Here is a 23,386-nt window from a genome sequence, read left to right as displayed (position 1 = left end):
GATTGCACCATTACAATCAAGGGAGTCTAAAATGCTGCTGGAAGCCCCATCTTACCAATTTTACTTCTAGGAAAGTGGCCTGCTTGTGAGTGTGGCGAGGTTACGTGAGGAGTCGGGAAAGGCCCCCCTAGAACAAGCAAGCACCTTGCAAAATCCCAAAGAAAGGAAGGTGGTAGGATTAGAAAGGAAGTAGGTGTTCTCTGGAAGAAGCGGTTGCTCTTCCTAGACGCACACAAAGTTGCATTTGTCATAGTGGAGCCTTCTCTGGAAGGAGGTGTGAAGCCAGGTGCACACAGAGGCACGTGATGGACCTGAGAACCCCAGGCTTGAAGAAGAAAGAACCGAGCAGGTACACAGGGGAAAAATAAAAATTCAGGTCTCGTTGCTGGCAAATGGTCTGGAACTTCGGCTGCTGATTTAAATGGCATGAGCCCAGCTGAATGAAAGCCAGTTGACTCTGCCTTCTCCATTTGCCACCAGGAAATGAAGTTCAAGGAAATTCTAAGAATAAGAATTGGCGCTTCTCCTTTAGCATCTGCCTCTCCACACATGGACATTCTTACCCAGCTAGTCACACCAGGATTTTCTCCACTATTTAAGTGCTTTCAGTGTCTGTCCCCTTCAGGTCCCTTCCAGACCTTCATACACAGTGGCCACTCCTTGATGCACTGTCGGAGAGGAATGTAAGATTTGGGGGCGTTATCTTGAAAACTGTCTGCCTTGTGTGTCTTTGCTCAGGACTGGCTTATTTCAGAAAGGCTCTTCCTGGGTTTACAGGAGGAGCTACTCAACCATGGCCTAAATGGCTTGCTTTAGAGAAGTGACAGAACTTGCTACCTACCTGGTATGAACATGGTGCCACCAAAGCGAATAGCCAAAATCTTTTCCTTGTGTCCGGACTGCTGCTTACCAGGCTCACTACCCCTGTGGTTTCTGATGAAGGGTACACGGTGACTGCTTACGTCTTCCCCCTGTGGGACACAAAGCACTGTCCCTGTGGTCCCCAGTCGGGTTGCCCAGAGGGAAGCTTTACAGTCGCTTCAGGTGCTCTGTGTTAACTCTGGAATCCCTTCTTCTTCCAGGACGGCAAGGTGAATGGAGTGACCGAGTCCACGCGCATCCTGGGCTACACTTTCCTCCACCCCAGTGTGGTGCCGCGTCCCCACGTGCAGTCCGTGCTCCTGACCCCCCAGGACGAGTTCTTCATCCTGGGCAGTAAGGGGCTGTGGGACAGCCTGTCCGTCGAGGAGGCTGTGGAGGCCGTACGCAACGTGCCCGATGCCCTGGCGGCTGCCAAGAAGCTGTGCACCCTGGCCCAGAGCTACGGCTGCCACGACAGCATCAGCGCTGTGGTGGTGCAGCTCAGTGTCACCGAGGACAGCTTCTGCTGCTGCGAGCTCAGCGCCGGCGGGAGCGTGCCACCACCCAGTCCGGGCATCTTCCCGCCCTCGGTCAACATGGTGATCAAGGACCGGCCCTCCGACGGGCTGGGCGTGCCGTCCTCCAGCAGCGGCATGGCTTCCGAGATCAGCAGCGAGCTCTCCACTTCCGAGATGAGCAGCGAGGTAGGGTCCACAGCCTCTGACGAGCCCCCGTCGGGGGCCCTGAATGAGAGCAGCCCCGCCTGCCCCAGCGAGCAGCGCTGCATGCTCCACCCCGTCTGCCTGTCCAACTCCTTCCAGCGCCAGCTGTCCAGCGCCACGTTCTCTAGCGCCTTCTCCGACAATGGCCTTGACAGTGATGACGAAGAACCCATTGAGGGTGTGTTCATCAACGGCAGCCGGGTGGAGGTGGAAGTGGACATCCACTGTAGCCGGGCCAAGGAGAAGGAGAAACAGCAGCACCTGCTTCAGGTGCCAGCCGAGGCCAGCGATGAGGGCATCGTCATCAGCGCCAACGAGGATGAGCTAGGCCTGCCTAGGAAGGCAGACTTTTCTGCAGTGGGGACCATTGGGCGCCGGAGGGCTAATGGCTCTGTCGCACCCCAGGAAAGGAGCCACAACGTGATAGAGGTGGCTACAGACGCACCTCTTCGAAAGCCGGGAGGCTATTTTGCTGCCCCAGCTCAGCCGGATCCTGATGATCAGTTTATCATCCCCCCGGAGCTAGAAGAGGAAGTCAAAGAAATCATGAAACATCACCAGGAACAGCAGCAGCAGCAGCAGCAGCAGCAGCCGCAGCCCCATCCCCAGCCCCAGCTCCAGCAGCCACCGCCACAGCGGCACTATCAGGTGGACCAGCTGCCGGACTATTACGACACACCACTATGACCCGGTCTGGGCGCTATTTACACAATAAACTAACCAGGAAAGACTGAGTTGCAAGAGTCTCCCAGGCTCACATTAAACCAGGGGTTTTACTCCACGTCCTTATCCCAGACACTGCCCCCAACCTGTCTTTGCAGCTAATCTGTAGGTTCTCTTTCTGTTGGTTATTTTTTTAAATACTGCTTTTCTTCTAGTGATGCTTTTACCAATATGATTTAAATTTGTTAACTTCTTCCCCTAACATATCAGATATGTAAAGACAAAGAAGAAAAGGTTTAATATATTACAGAGAAACAGTTAATGATAATGTAATATTTTTTAAAATGGCTTTTTGTTTGGAAGGCAGGGCAATTGCCATTGCTAAATGATTTATTAATATTGTAATTCTGTATTTCGTGGGGGGGAGGCCTTTTTTTTTTGTCTTGAAAATGATAGACATTTGTAGAATATGGAGACTAACTCCTAGGAGTTGCTTTACTCTGTCAGGTGACTTAAGTCACTGGGATTCACTAATTTTCTCTGAGAGAACAGTTGATTGAGAAATTTCTATTGTAAATAGCTCAGTGTTGTATAGTGATGCTTAAAATGTTTTGTAGTCTCGGCACAAGGACACAGCCTAAATAACTGTCTCTTCTCCTCCCCTTTGAGGAGCCCCCTGCTCACCCCCACCTCACAATACACCTCTCTTCATCGAATGAAGAGGCTGAGCAGCTGGGGGGTTCTGTCCAAAGGCGGCGGATCGTAGGCTGCGGGACAAGAACCCGCACACACAAGGCCCTGAACCCGCTTTCCTCCTCCCCTGTCCCCAGCGTCCTGACTCTGCAGACACTTTTTAATTGTGTTCCTTACTGCTGCCACAATCAGCATGATTGTATAGCGTTCCATTAGACCATTTACATACCCAGAGTTATATTAAAGCAGAATGCACAAATGGACATGTCATAATTTTTGTTATAATAAATACAAAATTTACAAGTATTGGACCCATCTGCTTTTGTCTCAGCAGCCAGATGTGTCTTGCAGACAATCACCAGCTTGGGTTTGGACTGAATGGATGGAATGTTGGGGTTATCAGATACTTCTGACTTGAATATACTTTTAGAAGGGAAAAATATCCAACAAGTTAACCGACATTGAGTGAGGTAGTGAAATTAACTTTATGGCTAACTTTATGGCTAAATAGCTGGTCTTACAGCCTTTATAATTATTATGATGTAGGGTAGATGTTAAAAGGGGAATAGATAGAGGCTGCATAGAGGAGATCCTTGGAAAACTTCTCCCACAAAGCCAAGTTCATTTTCAATTTTCCCAGGGACCCATGGATCACATAAACAGGTTAACATTCCTTTTATTTGAACAGTGAAAAAATGAAGAGCTTGTTGGCTCACTCCGCAACACTAGCGGATATGATATAGGCATAGTAGGGCACACATAAGAAAGCCAGTACTCCTAACTGACCCAGCCATCTACAGACTGGTCCTCCCACCCACACCTCCCACCCTACGCGTGTAGACGATACTGTTGGTCTTCATCTCACATGGACCAACTTTCTATATAGACCTGTATTTCTTTTCCAGGCCTGCCCTTGCATTGCTAGTTCAGTGGCTGGCAGCTCATAGTTCTTACCTTGTAGACTTGGTGGGCTCTCTGTCGCTCACAAGGCAGCCAGTGGACTGGCTTTGTTGTGGTAATGACCATACTTAATATCCCTGTGGGGCAACTTGCACATGGTGCTCTTTGGAGATTGCTAAGGAAGAAGAATCTGCTCATCTCAGCCCAGTGAGGGACCCAGTAACCAAGGGAGCTGAATTCCCCAACTGCAAGCAGAGTGCTCTGTCTTAGGCTGGAAGCCAGACAGTCTCGGGACCCCTGCCCCAGCTGTACTCAACCAGCCCCCCTCACCTTCCTTGTCTGCTCCACTCCATATGGGTCGGAGCAGGCTGGACAGCTCTGGGTTTTCACACCAGTGTTTAATTCTCCCCCTCCCCCCCAGTTCTTAAATTCCCCTCTGGGCAGGGTTCAGCTGTCACTGTGGGTGGCACCGACCAGCCTATCGGTATGGATATCGCCTGCTGCAGCTCACTCATGGGGGGCAGAACCCACGTGTGGTCATCAGCGGCAACCTTTGCTTCTGGGATTCCATAAGGGGCCCTGCAGCAGCTCCACTGCCAGGGGCAGCCCCTGGACTGAGAAGGTCTCATGCAGAGATTTGCCTCCTTTACCAGCTCTTAGCTCTGATATGGGAAAAAGGAATCCTAGACTTGGAATTAGTGTTTTCCTAAGTCCCCCAGCGCAGGCAGTGCTTGGTACATCATTGAGTCCCCTTGTGCACAGGCTACATATAAGCTACTGTGGAGATTCCGCATGAGACTTTGCCCTTTGGGAGCTTGTGGGAAATAGGGCGTGAAGACAGGAGGATCATTCAGTGAAGCACATGGTGAGTAACCAGAGAGGCACAGACTTACTAACAGGTCTCCAAGCTCTTGCATAGGAGCCTCTCTAGTTATTTTCCAAAGAGTTTTCATTTCTGCTTGCCAAAACAGCATCTAATAGTAACAGAGAGCTGCTTATAGAACTGTAAAGTGCTTTCTGAATATGGCAGTGCTGAATATTTGAAGGTCCCTGAAGCCATGGTATCTGCAGGGTGAGTGTCAGGGTGAAGGGCACGCCTGCCTGCTGTTTCTGCTTCCTGCTGGGACGTCCGATATTGGGAGGGGGCGGGGAGAAGAGCAGACGCTGAGAAGCCCTGGCGAGCCTACAGCCGCGAGCAGAGTAAACGCTCCCAACCGAGCCTATAGAAGTTAGCTGGTGTCGGGTCGGCCGCATGCTGCCCTGTGCGTGCCCTCAAGCCTCCTGCGCACGGCGGCCGCTCCCCAGGACCAGCTTGGACGGGCACACCCGGGCCGGGCGTCGGGAGACCCAGCCCGGCCGACCGAGTTTCTCTTGATCGCTTTTGACTCAGCGCCACCTGCTGGTGAGTTAGACTTTGGGTGGAAATGGGCTTGACTCCTGTCCGTTCTTTATCCTTCCTCCACTCTCTAAGAAGAAACAAAGCTTAGGAAGTTTCTTATTACTGTATTTTCCTAGACACCTGATGGAAAGCAGCCTTCCTGCGCCACTGTTAAGTACAGCGGAGACGCTGACTGCTTTGTATAGTATTGTTTGTTGCAGCTGTAGCGGTTTCTGCTCTGCAAGGTGGTGTAACTGATGACAGCTGGTTGATTCCTGTCATGGGCACTGTTTTTCCATGGGATGCTGACATGCAGAAATATTAAGATGTATCACCAGAATCATATGGCTGTCCTGTCCATATAGTCTATCTCCGATGTCCATTCAATTCCCAATTCCCCATTATCCATGGTTTAAAAAGCAAAACAAAAAGCATCTGTTGTATGTTTTGAACCTGAGAATCTACTCCCTGCTGGCATAGGGCCCATTGAGGAGGAAAAAATAATTCCCGTTTGATCATGTGAACACTCATCAAAGGGTATTTTGAATTCGTCCTTGACACATATCAGAAGATAGAATTTCTGTAAAGTGTGGGGTTGTGGTATCTGTCCTACCTACCTCTACAAAGATCAAATCTGGTAATGTATTTAAAGTAATTTGTAAATAGTAGAGCCTTATTTATGTGTGAGTGTTGTTGTCATTGTTATAAATTAAGAACTAAGGGCGGTTGGAATGAAAATAATTGGGAACACAGCAAAAGTAACTTTATTAAGCTGGGCGAGGTAGCACACACCTGTAGTCCCAGCTATTCTGGAGGCTGAGACGGGAGGATCACTTGAGCCCAGGGGTTCAAGTCCAGCTTAGGCAACATAGTGAGAGCCCATCTCTTAAAAGAAAAAAAGTACCTTTTCAAATGGAAAACTCTTAGGGAAACATCTACTGTAGGAGGAAAAGATACAGTAATGGTAGAGAAAATAGGCTTTTCTCATTTCTTGCCACTGAATTTCATTTTTCTTTCAATGCATCCCTCAACTCACTATGCAAATTAGTCTATGGAAACTTTGTTTTATATCACTATTGTCATTCATCTGTCACGAACTGATTCTTACTGCTGAGTATTTGAAAGATGATTCTAAAGTTTTTTTGATTTTCTAATCCTCACCCCAACCAGTACCAAAATTACTACAAAGCTCAGACTTAGTTTGGCAAACCTGTTGCGCTGGGCAGTAAGTGAACGGAGGAATTACATCTAGTGGATGCAGTTTGGGCTATTGACAGGGAGCAAGCATCCAGCTCTGACTCCGCACCCACCTCATTCCCCACGTCTGTTCATTCAACCGTGTTTAGGAAACACCAGCAAAGAGCTGGCCACTGTGCTTGGCTTTGGGTCACCCGCATGGGGCCTCAAACACACGGTGTAGGTGTGATGGTGGCTGTGCCAACCTCGTGAGGGTGTGAACCAGCATAAAGATGGCACACAAGTCCACACCAATGTCACAAATCGGTCTGGAGGCCCTGCCTAGTGTCCCCTTGAGACTGAGGAGGAAATGTGCAAGTGGGTCCCCGAGGCTGCCTTCCATTTCTGGGCAGTGTGGTAGGAGGCAGAAGCCATGGCCTTGCCTGGCCTGAATTCAGGTCCCCATAAACAAGCACTGCGTGTTTGGGAATTCAGTTCATTAGTCCCTTCGTTTTATTCTAAATCAGAAACACAATGTTCCATCCTGTTCAAAGGAGAAACAATAGAACACTTGGAGAATTTTCTTCCATCTGCTCCTGCCTAGAATTGCTCCTATTGTCATTCCTCTCCTTTGCTAAGGACAAAGAAGGAAAACTGGCTTCAAACTGCAATTTCAAGTACTTTCTAGTTATTACTGTTTCTTCAGTCTTATTCCAATAAACTTGTACTTTCCCCTAATTACCAATCTTACCTACTGAAAGACTTCAAATGGCAACTAGGATGATTTTCCCAAATGCTGCACCTCCAGCTGTTGACTTTCCTTGAACTCATTTATAGGTCATTTGCTTTTCTGAGCTTTAAGAAAATGGCTCCACAATTAACATTTGGAGGTCCTTAAACCAGTTCCAACTTAATAGAAATTGCCCTATAAGGCAGGAATAAATCAAACACACAAAATAAATGTCTTTTATTTGCCTTAGTATCTACAATACTGTTTAAGACCTATTCAGTACTCCTCCTAGAGCACTTCTGTAGGTTAAAAATAGCTTATTTCAATGTGTGTCACATTCCTGCTCACCTTAAAAACAATAAGCCACACTTTAGCAATGCACTGAAACCACCAAGCAAACCCATTAGGATTTTTCCCCTAGAAACGTCATTAGGCATGTGTTACAATGTCGCCTGCATACGATTTGCATACCGTTTCCATGTAAACAGTCTTGAGTTTTCCAGTTTAAGTGTCATCATTGCATTCCCAGGATTGCAGTGTGCAGGGTGTGTGCTCTGCCGCTGCCCCTGGCACATGTCGCAAGGGACGAGCTGGTGCGTGTTGGGAAGGGGCAGTGGACGGAAACGCCAAGCACATCGGTTTGACCAGACAGGGCTCTTTCCCTCCATATCGTTCTAGTCTGAGCACCAGTGTGGACACCTAATGCCCACTTCTGGGCAGAATCCAAACTACATTGTCCTCCCGAGCGGTTTTTTTGTGCTTTCCCGCTGGAGCTGCAGAGAGAGGCTCCACGATGCCCCTCTCTAAGCTGCTGGGCGCCTGGGGAGCACCCACTGTGCAGAAGTGCTGTCCCAGCGGCTGGGAGAGGACCGCAGAAATGGATAACAAAAGCACATTCCAAAGATGGCAGCCCACTGCAGAGACCTGGAAGCAGGGAGTGCGGTGGCAGTGGCGGGGTAGGGAGCCCGGGGTGGGAATGGCCCGGACGTGCACCCGGTCTGAGGTTGCTGGTGGGACCACCCAGGGTCCCAAAGGGTCGCCAAGCCCCAGCCCTGTGGTGCGGCCACTGGGAACTGGCTCAGTGGGAAGTTCTTGCTGTCCAGACTCTTCTGTCTGGTGACATTCTGAGAGCTGACACTAACTTTCCATCTCTGGTCATCAAAGAGGGACGAGTGTCCACATCCCAAGAGCTGCTGCCTCCCTGATGCCCAGACAAGGCTCCTTCCCACAACGGAGAGCCGTTAGCCGCTGCTACCGCCCCGCCCAGGAGACGCTTCCTAATACCCCGGAGCGCTGGGGGCGCAAGGGTAGATAAGAGAGACCCGTGGGCAACATAGTGAGACCCCATCTCTACAAAAAAATTTAAATTAGCTGGGCATGGTGGCATGCACCTGTAGTCCCAGCTACTCAGGAGGCTGAGGCAGGGGGATCACTTGAGCCCAGAAGTTGGAGGTTGCAGTGAGCTATGATGACGCCATGCACTCTAGCCAGGGCGACAGAGTGAGACCCTGTCTCAAATCAATAGACAGACAGAGGGGCCCTGTCCTGCACTTACAGAGCTCACGAAGACTCAAATTCAGGGCACCAAAGGACAGAAGGACCGATGCTTCTGTGCTCTGTGCACCAGACACCGTCAAAAACACCTCCCCAAACTGTTTTTCTTGAATGGGCAGGTTTGATGTTGATCAGCTTTCAATTGTGCGTGCCGGGGATGGTGGCACAGCGACCACCCCTTGTTCCCATCTGGCACGCTTGCCTCATGGCTCCCATGACTGCAGGGCTCCCTGGTCCTTTCTGCAGCCCGCTAGGAGCATGCCCTGGACACGCTATCCCAACACACTGAGGACAGGCCACAGCCCCACTAGCAGCAGAGACCCCTGAGTGCCTTGTAGTGAAGGGCAGAGTGGACGGGGGTGCGTGTAGAGCTGGGGGCAGTTGCGCGTGGAGCTGAGTGCGATGCCCGCCACCACCCCCCCTTGCTATTGGGCAAGAAGCAGCCTCTAAAGACCTCAAGGTCTTAACTTGAGATCCCAGCCTTCTGTCCTCTTCGCTTCCCCTGGGGCTGTGGAGATGGGTGCCCTCTGCAGATGTCCAGCCTCCAGTCCCCACTGAGTCCTCGGGGTGCTCCTTTGCCCTGCGGAACTGCTTACAGCCCCTTCACCTTTCTCATCGTCAAGCCTGGCACTTCCTGCAGCCTGTCTTTATCTGCGGGATCCCTCCCATTTACAAAAATAAAAACTAAAAATTCTCTCCTGGACCTGAGTGTGATCTAGCTCTTCCCCACCTCCTTCTCTCCACCCTCTCCCCAGGCAGTCTCTGTCCTGGCCACCACCTGGCTCTCATGCCTCCCCGTGCTCTCCTGGCACCCTGTGCCCCACTCCCCAGGCACCAGCGCCCCAGGGTGGACTTGCAGGGGCCTGTTTCAGCCTTTGGCAGCACTGGCCTCGGGCGACCAGCTCTCAGCACCTTCCCTCTTGTCTGGCCAGCTCTTATTTTGCATTTGGTCTGATTTGGAACTGCTGCTTCTCTGTTCCATTTTGCAGATGTCCCCTGCCTGATCCTGAAGGGTGGTGGGTCCCACAGCCATTCCCTTCTCTTCCCCTCCCCTGGGGCTCTCGGTCACTCCCACAAGGCAGCTGGGCTCATCCCCCACCCTCCTGGACACCCCCACCATCACGTGGGCACCGCAGGCCCAGTGGGGCCAAAGCCCTCCCCTCCCACCTCATCCCCACCCTCCACCCCCTGTCAGCTCTGCTTCCTCAGCACCCCCGTGCGCCCCTCTTCCCCTTCGTCCTGTCTGTTGAGAGGCTCGCTTTTCTCCCAAGTTATCAGAAGGGATTCCTGGGGCTCCTCCCAGCCACTTTCACTTTTACCCCTTTTGACTCAGTCTTGTCCTCCACGTGACTGCCCAAGAAATCCCTGCAAAGCTCTGAGTTTGCTCTCTTGTCCTCCCTTTCTCCCGGCCCCTGTACACACCCCCTTCCTCCCGTCCTCCTGATACTGTTAAATCATGTTCTGTCAGCTCAGGACTCAGTGTTTATATCATCGTGAGCATGTAAATACTATTCACAGCTGAGCCGTGTAATGCATTCTCATTATATTGATTATATTTCCTTTCATAAACAGGTTTTTATTTGTTTTGGAGGTGATACTTGCTTTTTTTATTTTTTATTTTTTATTTTTTTACTCTCTCAGCTTAGTATGTAATTACCATTCACCCATCCCCGACCTCTCCACAGAAGTGTGGATATGTTCAGACACATTCGCTGCTAATCAGTTCCTCTTTTTCTCAGCGACGTCCCTCTAGCACCTCTGTTGCCCCATCCAGTCCAGACTCTTCCTCCCCAGGCTTGGGACAAAGCTGTCACCCAGGCGCCTCCCTCATCCCCTGCGTTGGATCAACTGTCCCTGAATCCACACTTCCTTTATCTGGGTGTTGTACTCTTTCATTTTACTGGGAAGTGATCTCTAGCTACTCCCTTAGAAAATATGCATAGGAAGTACATTTTATGAGACCCTACCTGTCTGAAAATATCTTTGTTTTCCCATGACACTTGATCAACATGATACTTGATCGGTAGCGTGGCTGGACAGAGAACTTGGGGTGGACCCTTAAACATCAAGGGTGAGGGATTTTCTGCTAAGGCTGCCCAGCAGGATTCTTGCTAAAACTGGACTGAATGGGCCAAGCACAGAGCCCAAAGCCAAGGGACCCAGAGCAGCCTGATTCAAGTTTGGTCAAAGGAGAGAGTATGTCACTCTGACCCCAACAGTGGGAATTTGGACAAGTCCCTTGGACCTCGGACTCTGAGGACTTTAGTTTGTGAAGGAGAGCTTTGGGGCAGTGACCTCGGGCCATTTCCAGCTGTGTAATTCACTGCTTCCAGGACAGCCCTGTTTCCTGGGGCACTGTCCCCGGGACAGGCGTCCACAGTGAACTCATGCCACTGAGCCTGAGTTTAGGGAGAGGACAGCAGTCTCCCCTGGCATTTGACTGCCTGTTCCACTGGGAGTGCTTAAGCGATGATGTAAGCACCTTGGATAGTTTGGGACCTTTTCATTCTAGATGGATGTGATTTGGAAAAATTTAGCTTAAAAAGGAAAAGAAAGAGGGCTTTGGCTTTTTTGGTGTTTCTGGGTCTGTTGCTAGTGACAGGATTGTGGTGTCGCTGTTCCAGTGAAGTCCAGGGAACACTCCCAGGGACAGCAAGTAGGGAGGGGGGGTGGCCTGCACTTGGGGAGGATCCAGGGTGTCACAAAACAAATCACAGGGCATGCTTGGAGAGGTCTCCAGTTCATTACTGCGGAAGAGAAGGTCTGTCGGACGCGATGCAATTTATGGGTAGGGAGCTGGTGTTTTTATAGAAGGAGGAAATATAACTCTGAGGTAAGGCTGGAGCACAAACCATATTTGGGAAGGTCACAGTGTCTTCCGTCACCTTCCTGTGGAGCGCATTTGAGGGGGAAAGAGAGATTACAGCCAGCCCTGCAGAAGTAGAAGACAGGTTTAGGAAAAATATCTAACACCCCATTTAGTTTATCACTTTTACATTTGGTCAGGATTGTTTGTTTCAATCCCTGGAAAGTTTTTTGAAAAAAAAGGAAAGTATTCATCTTTAAGGATTTTGGTTCATACTTTTTAAACATTTTTTTTTCTCATTGCAAGATTTGAAATGGTCATTACACATCTTCTGAGCACCTCTTGCAGGGGAGACCTTGCCCTCCTAACATTTGTAAATAATAGGAGCAGGGGTTCTGGAGCAGACAGCCCCGAGTTCAAATCCTGGCTCTACCCCTAATGAGCTAGGTCTGACTGTTTGTGTTCCCCTGCTAAAATTCATATGTTGAAACCTAATTCCCAACGTGATGGTATTAGGTGGTGGGGTGCTTGGGAGGTGATTAGGTCATGAGAGCTTTGACCTCATGAATGGGATTAGTGCCCTTATAAATGAACCCCAGAGAGCTGCCTTGCCCCTTCCACCATGTAAGCACACAAAGAAGGTGCCCAGAAAGTAGGCCCTCACCAGACACCAAATCTGCTGACACCAAGCCTCCAGAACTGTGAGCAATAAGTTTCTGGTGTTAAAAGCCTCTGGTCCTTTGTTGGGGTAGCTTGAGTGGACTGGCATAGCAGCCTTGGCAATTTGACTCCCAAGTGCCTTCGTGACTTTGTAAACTGGGATTTATAGTACACGAAGATTCAATGATGCACGTGACATCATCAGTGCAGGCTTGGCTTGTGGAAGGGGCTTAATTTCAAAGTGTCTCACATGCACAGAAAAGAGAACAGCCACCCAGGTCAAGAAGAGAGACCACGTCACGCGGAGGTGCTTTCTGTGGTTCTTAGAGGAGTTTGGGAAGTGGCCCGTGGAGAAGTCGGGTGACAGCATCCCAGCCAGGGGAACGGGTGTTTCAGGCATGTGAAGTTTGTATGCCAGCAAGAAGTTCAAGTTCTCTGAGCCCTGATTCTTAACTGCTTCTGCCGGATCATTCTGCATGTGTTGACATCTTTTTAGATCACAGGTGAAAAAGAGTGAGAGTTGTCCTGCCTCTTTAAAAAATATCTATCTATCTGTCTATCTATCTATCTATCTATCTATCTATCTATCTATCTATCTATCTATCTATTCTTCTAAATATCATGGATTGTTAGAGATTAGTCAACTTTTGCTAGGCAAATAGCAAGAGGAAAATATCTCCCTCTATTTTTCTTTGATGTTGAATGTAGTATTGTTGTTTCAGGAGTCCGGCAAAAAATGGTCCACTGTTAGTGGATTTCAGTGTATTTTATCTACTTTAAATACCACCTCTGTGGTGATAGCCCACTGCCTACCGTATCTGCATGTGGATTTTTTTTTTTTTTGAGACAGAGTCTCGCTTGTTGCCCAGGCTATAGTGAGTGCCGTGGCATCAGCCTAGCTCACAGCAACCTCAAACTCCTGGGCTCAAGTAATCCTTCTGCCTCAGCCTCCTGAGTAGCTGGGACTATAGGCATGTGCCACCATGCCCGGCTAATTTTTATATATATATATATTAGTTGGCCAATTAATTTCTTTCTATTTATAGTAGAGACGGGGTCTCGATCTTGCTCAGGCTGGTTTCGAACTCTTGACCTCGAGCAATCCGCCTGCCTCGGCCTCCCAGATTGCTAGGATTACAGGCGTGAGCCACCGTGCCCGGCCTGCATGTGGATTTTTAATAGGCATCACAAACTCCTCCGCCTGAAACAGAACTTCCAGTTTTCTACCCCAAAGTATTCCTCTCTTAGGCTTTCTTGTCACAAAAAAAGTCACCATTGTCCACTCATTTGCTCTGCCCAGAACACCAAGATTCATCCTTGATAACTTTCCCCTCACCACTCCGCAAGACGATTCATCGACAGGTCTTATTTTTAAGCCGTATCCCGGCCATCCGCTTCTCTCCATCTACCCTGCTGGTCTTGGTGGCCCTTATCTCCCACTTGTGCTTCAGAGGGGCGTGCCATGGTGGTGCCCAGCCCGCCCATTTCCCACCAGAGCCATCATTTTACATGCAGGCCACGCCAGGCTCCCGAGGAGAGGTGTCCAGTGTCCTCCAGAACACAGCCCAAACTCGTCCTCAGGCCTCTGAGGGCCCGTGTGACCCGCCGCCCCATCTGTGGCTTTCGCACTCTCACCCCCACTCACACCCTCTGGCCGGGGTTTCTCAACCTCAGCGCCGGTGACATCTGGGTCCCAATGGTCCTCTGGCATGGGTGCTGTCCTGTGCATCACTGCATGTTCAGTGCCATCTCTAGCCCCTGCCCACTAGCTGCCAGTTGTCACCAACTAGTGGCAGCAAAAATGTCTCCAGACATTGCCAGTATCCCCTGAGGGGCACAGTGCCCTCTGGTGGACAGTCATCAGTCTAGTCACACGGGGCCTCCTTCCTGTGGAACAAGCCACTTAGATCCTTGGAGCTGCTGCTCTTCCCTGGACATTCGTGACTGGCCTCCCCTTCTGGCCTCAGCCCGGGTGTTACCTCCTCAGAGGGTAACAGGAGGGTCTTCCCTGACCACCGCAACTTGGAAGGCGCCCCCTTCTGGGTCACCCTGCACTACATTTCAGTGTCTTCATCTCCTGCATCAGTACGTGAGATGATCCTGTCTGTCAGTCCACGGTCTGCCCCGCATGGCTGTAAGCTTCCTGAGAGCAGACATGTGTCTGACGCGTCCCTACTATGACAACAGTACCAGCACGTAGCAGTTGAGTGACAAATAACACATGTTGAATGGAGGCGTGAACAACTTCCGTCTTTGGTGAGGACCTGTGAAGGTTGGGGTGGCGGCCTGGGGGTGTCACTGACGCTTCGGTTCTTTCTGGGACGTGATTATTGGAGAAGGTGGGGGGCTACTGTTTTGTTTTGCGTCGTCAGCATCTTCTAGCCTCAGCTTTCTCTGTCAGATGAGCTGAGCGCCGGGGGTCCCAGGTGAGGGACTCCCCGAGCCTGTCTTCATACTGAGCAGGTTCCACCCCACCTCCTTGGCTCTGACAGAGGGGTCACTGCTGGGACAGCCCAAGCGGAAGTGCGGTGGGCCAAGAATAGTCTGGTCTTGGGGAGGTGACCGACTAAACGGGGCACTGAGCGTTCCGTCTGGCGCAGGAAGCCAGTCCGGGAAGGGGAAGCCGCCCTGCCGGGAGCCACGGTGCGGAGGCCGGAGCCGCGTCCTCCCGACCGCCGCGTGGTCCCTGCCTCCTGCTCGCCTCGCCTCACCCCCACGTGAGGCCTTTGTTTGTGGCCCGAGCTCTTGACTCTCCTCTGTTTGCCAAATTCCAAGGGCAGCTCTGTCTCCTTCTGACCTCTCCGAAGCTGCGGACACAGTGAATCACTTTTTCTCCTAATTGTCTCCTCCACTCTTGGCAGGCTTCCTTAAGGGAAAAAAAAAAAAAAAAACCCTTTGCGAGATTAATATTAACCACAAAGGATATGTTTTTCCATTTTTTTTTTTTTACATCTCATTTTTCAATTTCAGTTGATTTGCCTTGTTGCAACTACAGTACATTACAATTACACATCAGAGGCAGGAGCTCGGGGGGAAAGGCATATTGACAGAATTTGTGTCAAATATTGAAGTTTTCTACATCAAAATGAATCACTTTATTACATGCCATAGAAAGGCAGCTGCTCAGAACAGCACGCTCCCAGCTGCAAAAGCACGTATCGATCAGCCTGGAACACGTTCCCGATGGACTTGAGCTGAGCATCCGGGACGCTCTGTGGCTTTCGTCCCCTCGGGGGAGGAAAGCCACGCCAGAATCTGTGGTTCTCACCGCAGCGGCATCCGGGTGCGCACCAAGGCTGGGATATCCGGTGTCCTTGGACTCGTGAGAATTCGTCATTGTTGTGGCGCTGTGGTGAGCGAATGCTGAGACTCACTCTCACCCCGCTGCTTTTCCACCCGGGTGGATAGAGCTCGGTGGCAGTGCTGAAGAACTGAATTGGAAAAGGAATTGGAGAATTGCTGTCTGAAGGCAGGATTGCAGATTATTTTACCAAAGGCTATTTAAACTGTGACACGCATACACACACGCACACGCACACACTGGGTGCCCCGACTAAAACTCAACTCTAAGAGTTTCGAAATCTTGGTAGAATATACCGGATATACAGGAGACTGTTAGTCCCCAGAGGAGGCTAAACCTTGTCCTTTATGAGGCTGACTGCAGTACAAAATCCACTTCCAATACACACACATAAAGATGGTGCGGGATCTTTCCATATCACCATTTAGAGATCATCCTTGTGGCTTTTTACGGCGAGTACACAGTACTTTATGGAGTGTGTGTGTACCTGGTTTTATTCCGTCTGTTGATGAGCAACTTGGGTTGTTTCCAGTGTTTCGTTGTACGTATTGCCACATTGCCTCGCACAATCATCGTTTTGCTTTTTTTTCCTAGTATCTCTTTGGATAGATTTCTAGAAGCGGAATTACTGAGACAAAGGGTAAATGCATATGCAATTTTAGTAGATAGCACCAAATTCTCTTTCATAGAGCTTATGCTGTTTTGCATTCTCTGCAGCAATATATGAAGGTGCCTTTTGTCTGCAACCTGGACACAGAATGCATGTCTCATTCGTGACTGTTTCCCAATCTGATAGGTGAGAAATAGCATCCTGGTTTTTAAAATGTGCATTTCCGTTATTGTGAATGAAGTTTTCTATCTTTTCATGTCTTTAAAAGCCATTTGCTTTTATTTTTTGTGAATTATCTGTTGTGTTTTTTGTCAGTTTGTTTTCATTCAAGTTGGTCCATTTCTACTCGGTTTTTCAGCTCTATACATGTTCAGGAAATGAGTCCTTTGTCTGTAATAAAAGTTGCAAATATTTTCCCCAGTCTTTTGACTTTGCAATGTTGTTGTTGCTTTTTAATTAATACAGTTTATTTTTAAGAGCAGTTTTAGATTTACAGAAAAAATGCACAGAAACTACAGGGTTCTCATATTTCCACTCTTTCCCTTGCACACAGTTACAAAATTTGATAGTTTCACAGTTTCTTACAAAACTGTCTTCCAAAATGGCTGTGCCATCTGTTTGTTCCACATTCTCGCCATCAGTGGGTGTTTTCAATATTTTGGATTTTAGCCATTCCGATAGATGTGTAGTGGTATCTCATTTTAATTTGCAATAGTCTAATTATATATGATGTTATAAATATTTTTATATGTTTAATTGTCATCTGTATAGTGAGATGTCTGTATAAATCTTTTGCTCATTTATTTTGTTATGTTGTTTTTCTTACTGTTAAGTTTTAAGAGGATTTTTAAAAATATTTTGAGTATAAACTCTTTATCAGGTATGTATTTTGCAAATATTTTCTTCCAGTCTGTGGCTTGTCTTCTTACTTTCTTGACAATGTCTTTTGCAGAGCAGAAGTTTTGAATTTTAATGAAGTCCACGTTATCAAGATTTTCTTTCATATATTGTACTTTTGATGTTGAAGTTATTATATTATAAAAGGTCATCAGCAAACTCAAAGTCACCTAGATTTTCTCCTATTTTATATTTAAGAAACTTTATAGTTTTGCATTTTACATTTAGGTCTGTGATCCATGTTGAATTAATTTTTGTGAAAGGTGTAAAGTCAGTGTCTAGATTCATTTTTTTTTTTTTGCCTGTGAATGTTCTAGCATCATTTGTTAAAAGACTATTCTTTCTCCATTGAGTTACTTTTGTTTCTATGTCAAAAATTAGTTGAGCGTTTTAAATTTATTTAATTTTGTGAATGCTAATATAAGTGATGCCATGTTTTTAATGTTAAATTCCAATTGTTCTTTGCTGGTATATAGGAAAGCAATTGACTTTTATATGATAACCTTGTATCCTGCAACCTTGCTATAATCACTTTTTAGTTCCTGGAGTTTTATTGTCAGTTCTTTGGATTTTCTACATAGATAATCACGTCATCTGCAAACAAAGTTAGTTTTATTTCCTTCTTTCCATGCTGTATATCTTTTATATCCTTTTCTTGTCATATTGCATTAGCTAAGACTCCCAGTATGATGTTTATTAGAAGTAATGAGAGCAGACAGCCTTGCCTTATTGCTGATCTTAGTGGGAGAGCTTCTAGTTTCTCATCAAGTATGATTTTTACTGTAGATTTTTTGTAGATGTTCTTTATCAAATTGAGCAAGTTTCCCCTCTATTCTTATATTGCTGAGAGTTTTTATTATGAATGAGTGTTGGATTTTGTCAAAAGATTTTTCTGCATCTATTGATATAATTATGTAATTTTCTTTTTTGTAGGCTGTTGATATGATAGATTATACTGATTTTCAGATGATGAACCAGGCTTGCATACCTAAAATAAATCCCACTTGGTTGTGGCATGTAATTTTTTTATGCATTGTTGAATTTTATTTGCTAATATTTTGTTGAGGATTTTTACATCTTTCATGAGAGGTATTGGTCTGTAGTTTTCTTTTTTTATAATGTCTTTGTCTGTGTTTGGTATTAGGGTAATGCTGGCCTCATAGAATGAATTAGGAAGTGTTCTCTCTGCTTCTATTTTGTGGGAGAGATTCTAGGAAATTAGTATAATTTGTTCCTTAAATGTTTGGTAGAATTTGCCAGTGAACCCATCTGGGCCTGGTGCCTTCTGTTTTGGAAGATTATTAATTATTACTCAATTTCTTTAACAGAAATAGTCATATTCAGATTATCTATTCTTTCTTGTATGAGTTTTGGTAGATTGTATCTTTTAAAGAATTGGTCCATCTAAGTTATCAAATTTGTGAACATAGAGTTATTTATATTCCTTTATTATTCTGTTAACATCTATGCTTATGTTATTTTTTGCCATGCAAAAGTTTTTTTAATGTAGTCACATTTATAAAAATCTTTTTTTTCCTCTTTACTGCTTCTGGATTTTGAAAAAATGTGTCTTCTTCCTGGTAATAAAGCAATTTACCCATATTTTCCTTTAGGATTTGTGTGACTGACTCATTGGTATTTATCCTGGTGTATGGTGCAAGAAGCAAATTCAATTTTATCTTTTCCTATATAGTTATCCAATTGTTCAAACATCACTTATTAAAAATTCCATCTTTTCTCTACTAATTTGAGATGTTATCTTTATGGTAAGGTATATTTTCTTATACAGTTAGGTTTATTTCTGGATTTCTGGTTCTTTTTCATTGGCCTGTCTATTCATGGGTCAATACCACATTGTTCTAATTATAAAGATTTTATGCTATGTTTTAATATCTGGTAGCCTCCCCTGTCTAACCCACACATATTATTCTTTTTTGGCAGAGTTTTCCTAGCTATTCTTGTTTGATTTTTCTTCCATATGATCTTTACAACTAACTTGGCTAGCTCCAGAAAATAAAACAAAGAAAACCCTCACTATCACATTGAATTTATATATAAATTAGGAAGCATCAACATTTTTATGACATTGAATCTTTCTATCAAAAAAATATGATTTTTCAACCAAGTCTACTTTTGTGTCTTTCAGGAGTATAATTTTTTCATATAGGTTTTACACATTTCATTTTAGTTTTTTGTTGAGCTATTTTATTTAAAATACTTTTTATATTATAAATCTATTCTATTATATATCACCGAGTTAATCATTGTTTACATGAAAGTTATTGTTTTCTGGATGCTAAGTTTCTGTTATTTTTACTGAATTCTCTTATTGTCCATAGTAGTTTTTCTGTTAATTTTTTGTTTCCCAGATATATTGTCATATCATCTACAAACAGAGATAGTTTAACCTTTTTGTTTCTGGTTATTATTCTTCTAATTGTTTTTTCTTGTTTGATTTTATTGGGTGATATTTTGAATATAATTTTGAATATGAACATCCTGGGAAACCTTGTGTTTTTCCCTACTGTTAGTGTTTTCTACGTCTAGTGTTTCTCCATTAAGCAAACTGTTGGTTTTGGACTAAATTTTAAAAAGTGTATAGCATATACACTTTTTTAAAGTAAATTTTTCTTGAAGAGTAACACACATAGAGAAAAGTGCACTCATTATTAGTTTGCTGATGAAGGAATTTTCAGAGTCCACACTTGTGTCACCAGCGAAGAAGTAGAAGGTTACTATTGTTCCAGAAGTCTCTTCCACGTCCCCACCAGTCATCACCCCTGCCAGGGACCACTATCCTCCTAACTGCCAACACTATAGGATACTTCTGCCTGGTTTTGGACTGTATACAATTTATTTATCCATTCCACTGTTAATGGACATTTGAGTTGTTTCTAATTCTGGTTTTTTAATGAATACTAGGACTATTAACATTCATGCTGAAAGTTCTGTTGGATTCATTCCCAGAAGTAGAATTTCTGGGCCGTAAGATATGCGTATTCTCAACTATTGTATATACAGATAAACAATTTTCTGGAATATTTGTACCAAGTTATGCTTTCAGCAATACATGAGAGTTTTAGTCGTTCCAAAAATCTCATCAACCTGTGGTGTTGTCTATTTGATTTTATTTGTTGTCATGTCTTTTTGTAGTTTTATTTTGTTGTGGAGCAACTTTTGATGTGCTTATTGGTCATTTGGGTGCATTCTTTTGGGCAGTCCCTGTCCAAGTCTTTTGTCCATTTTTCTGTTGCGTTGTCTGTCTTTTTAAATGATTTGTGGCACATTTTGTACATTGTTGGGTGTATGTGCTACACATGTTCTCTCACTCTAAGACATGCCCTTTTACCTTTCTAATGTGATATTCTGAGGAACTGGGGAGGAGGGGTAGGGATGAAGGGGAGAAAAGAATATAAACATATTTATTACCACTGAACTATACACTTAAAAATGGTAAAGGTCGTAAATTATATATGTGTATTTTACCTCAATAACAAATAAATCAAAATGAAAATAAAAAGTTCCTAATTTCAATTAAGTCTGGTTTACCAGTCTGTTCTCTTAGGGTTAGTGCTTTTTGGATATTCTCCCATGTTTTCTTCTAGATGACTTTAGTATTTCATCTTTTACATTTAGATCTATGACCCATCTGGAATTGATTTCTGTGTGTGGTGTGAATTAGGTGTCAAGGCTCATTTTTTCTCATAAAGTTATCCAATTGATCCAACCCCATTTATAGAAAAGTCCAGTTTGTCCTTATTATACTGCCTTGTCGCCATTGCCATCAATCAGGTGACCGTGTGTGCGTCTGTGTCTGCACTTTCTCTACTGTTCCATTGGTTTATTTGTCCTTAGTCCTTTATCACACTGTCTTAGTTACTGTAGCTTTATAGCAAGTCTTTTTAACAATTATGCTAAAATATACATAACGTAAAATTAACCATCTTAAGCATTTTAAGTGTGTAGTTGAGTGGCATTAAGCATATTTGCATTGTTGTGCAATCGTCACCACCGTTCATCTCCAGAACCCTTTTCATCTTCCCAAACTGAAACTCCGAACTCATTAAACAATAATTTCCCTCTCTCCCCTAAGCCTCTGGCAACCACCATTCTGCTTTCTGTCTTTACATGTTGGACTGCTCTAGGTGCCCCAGGTAAGTGGAATCATACCGTGTGTGTCCTTTTGTGTCTGGCTTATTTTACTTAACACAACGTCTTCAAGGTTTGTCCGTGTTGTAGCATGTGTAAGAATTTACTTTCTTCTTAGGGCTGAATAACATTCTGTTGCTTGTAGACACCACATTTTGTCTATCCATTCATCTGTTGAGGTTCGCTTAGGTTGCTTCTACCTTTTGGCTTCTGGGAATTATGCTGCTATGAACATGGGTGTACAAAGCCCTGCTTAAGTCCCTGCTTTCAATTCTTTTGTGTCTGTACCCAAATGTGGAATTATGCACAAATTCTTGATATCTGATAGTGTAACTCTTTTAGCCTTGTTCTTTTTCTTAAATCGTATTTTGCCTATTTTTAGGCTTTTTCATTTCCTGATGAATTTTTAGAATAATCTTGCCAAAAAATCCTGGCATTTTGCTGGGGATTAGTGTAAATCTATAAACCAATTTTGGAATAATGGACATTTTTTATACTATCGAGGCTTCCATACCATGAACTTTGCATATCCCTCCATTGACTTAGATCTCCTTAAATTTCTTCTAATGATGTTTTGTAGTTTTCAGTTTAAAGGTCTTAAACATCTTTTGTTAGATTTGTTCCCAGGTATTTGATGTTTTCTTGATATAGTTGTGAAAGATGTCATTTAAAAAAATCTATTTTCTAGTTGTGCTTGCTGGGACAGAGAAAATCAATAGATTTCATGTATTTTGAATTCAGCAACTTAGTTCATGGGACAGTCCTTGTACCAGATCTTCCTGGGTACAAATTCATATCTCACAATGTACACAATGTCTTAATTCATCTGCAGCATTTTTGATTCTGCAAAGCATGTTGATTAAGCTCCACGGAGTTGGGGTGTGTGTGTGTGTGTGTGCACATGTGTGTGCATATTTCTGTGCACATGCACACGTGTGTCCTGCATGTGCATGTCCCTAGAGCACTTAGCAGTTTCTTGTCTGGTGCTCATCGGTGTCCTCGAGCACTCAGCTCCCCTGCACTTGTGTCTGTGTGGTTCTGCCTCGCTCCATTCTCTCTGGTTTGGGCCGCCCAAAAGCATGTCACTGTTCTCAGCAGATCTTAGCCCTCAGGTCTCGCCCTGGACTTTCCTTAGTGACAGGAATCTCACAGGTGGTGAGAGGCAAATGGGTCTCTGGCTGGCCCTTGGACCTCAGAGAAAGGAATCCTCTCTGCCCTCAAGTCTCCCATAATAATTCCATCTCAAGGACAGGGGAGCCCCATCCACCCAGCCAGCTCCTCTGGGACTTTGGAGTCAGGGTGACCCTGCCCAAGCATGTGGTCACTTCTCTCTTCCTCAGGAGAGACTATGGACCTCTCCCCTCCTAACTTTTCCCAAGCTCTGACTTCTCTGGCTCTTGCTCTGGGCTCTGTGTCCAGCTCCCTGTATCTAGCCCTGACTCTGGGGACCCCAGCAGAGCCCACTTGCACCCAGTCACCTGCAAGTCTCAGCAGCGCCTGCTGAGGAAGGCAAATGTCTCGGGGCTGGGGGTGGAAGAGAGGAGGGAGGCCATGTTCCTGCCAGCCTGGCTCCTGTCAGTGAACTGCCTCTGGCTTGTTCCATGGGTGCAGTCGGACCTTGCAGGATGATCTATTTACATACTGCTTTGTTATTCACCCTGCATATTTCTGTCCCTCCATTGCATGCAAGTAACTGACTCTGAGTGGCCTCCCCTCAGGGAAGGCTTGAAGATGAATCCACTTAATGCCAGTGGCTCTTTCAGGCTTTTGAAATGGCTTGAGTAATTGCCTTTAGAAGCTTCCAGAGGGAAAAGGAAAGAGCTTGGTTGGGTCAAGGACAGCAGGCCCAGGTGCTGGTGGGGCAGCAGCACTCAGATGCTTGTGTAGGGCACTGCGCTGCTCAGGCCCTGGACACTGGGGCTGTGAACGGTGACAGAGGAATTTGGGCCCACAGCTGGCCTCTGGCTTGGGGAGACCATGCAAGCTTGGGCACTTGGCAGTGACCAGGAAAGACAGAAGAGCAGAGGGTCCTCCCAGGCACTTCGGATTCCCCAAAAGCATCAGAAACTCAGTTCTGGGCTGCAGGATATGGGGGTTCAGTAGCTTATAATAGTCACGGTTGGGTTTTCTGTTAACTCAGCAGAATGGAGATTTTTGTGGCCCACCCCCCTCAGAAAAAGATACATTGAAGTTCTAACTCTGCAACCTTATTTGGAAATAGAATCATTAAAGAGGTAGTTAAAAATTAGGTTAACACAGTGGGCCCTAATCCTACATGACTGAAAG

General features: G+C 45.8%; 1 protein-coding gene and 1 long non-coding RNA gene across 2 annotated transcripts in view; both read left to right on the top strand.

The window, feature by feature from the left end:
• The window catches only part of PHLPP1 (PH domain and leucine rich repeat protein phosphatase 1), a 220,835-nt gene extending 217,590 nt beyond the window's left edge, over positions 1-3,245 (top strand). The window contains exon 17 of the mRNA XM_012774470.3: positions 1,083-3,245. Within this exon, the coding sequence (XP_012629924.3) occupies positions 1,083-2,270 (1,188 nt within the window). The 3' untranslated portion in view covers positions 2,271-3,245. The remainder of the gene's footprint in view (positions 1-1,082) is intronic.
• Positions 3,246-4,917: 1,672 nt separating this feature from the next.
• The window catches only part of LOC142861648 (uncharacterized), an 80,026-nt gene continuing 61,557 nt past the window's right edge, over positions 4,918-23,386 (top strand). The window contains exon 1 of the long non-coding RNA XR_012912868.1: positions 4,918-5,241. This is a non-coding gene — a long non-coding RNA (uncharacterized LOC142861648). The remainder of the gene's footprint in view (positions 5,242-23,386) is intronic.

The sequence above is a fragment of the Microcebus murinus genome, chromosome 17 (assembly GCF_040939455.1).
Source record: "Microcebus murinus isolate Inina chromosome 17, M.murinus_Inina_mat1.0, whole genome shotgun sequence".
NCBI lineage: Eukaryota > Metazoa > Chordata > Mammalia > Primates > Cheirogaleidae > Microcebus > Microcebus murinus.
This window is presented reverse-complemented; position numbering and strand designations above follow the sequence as displayed.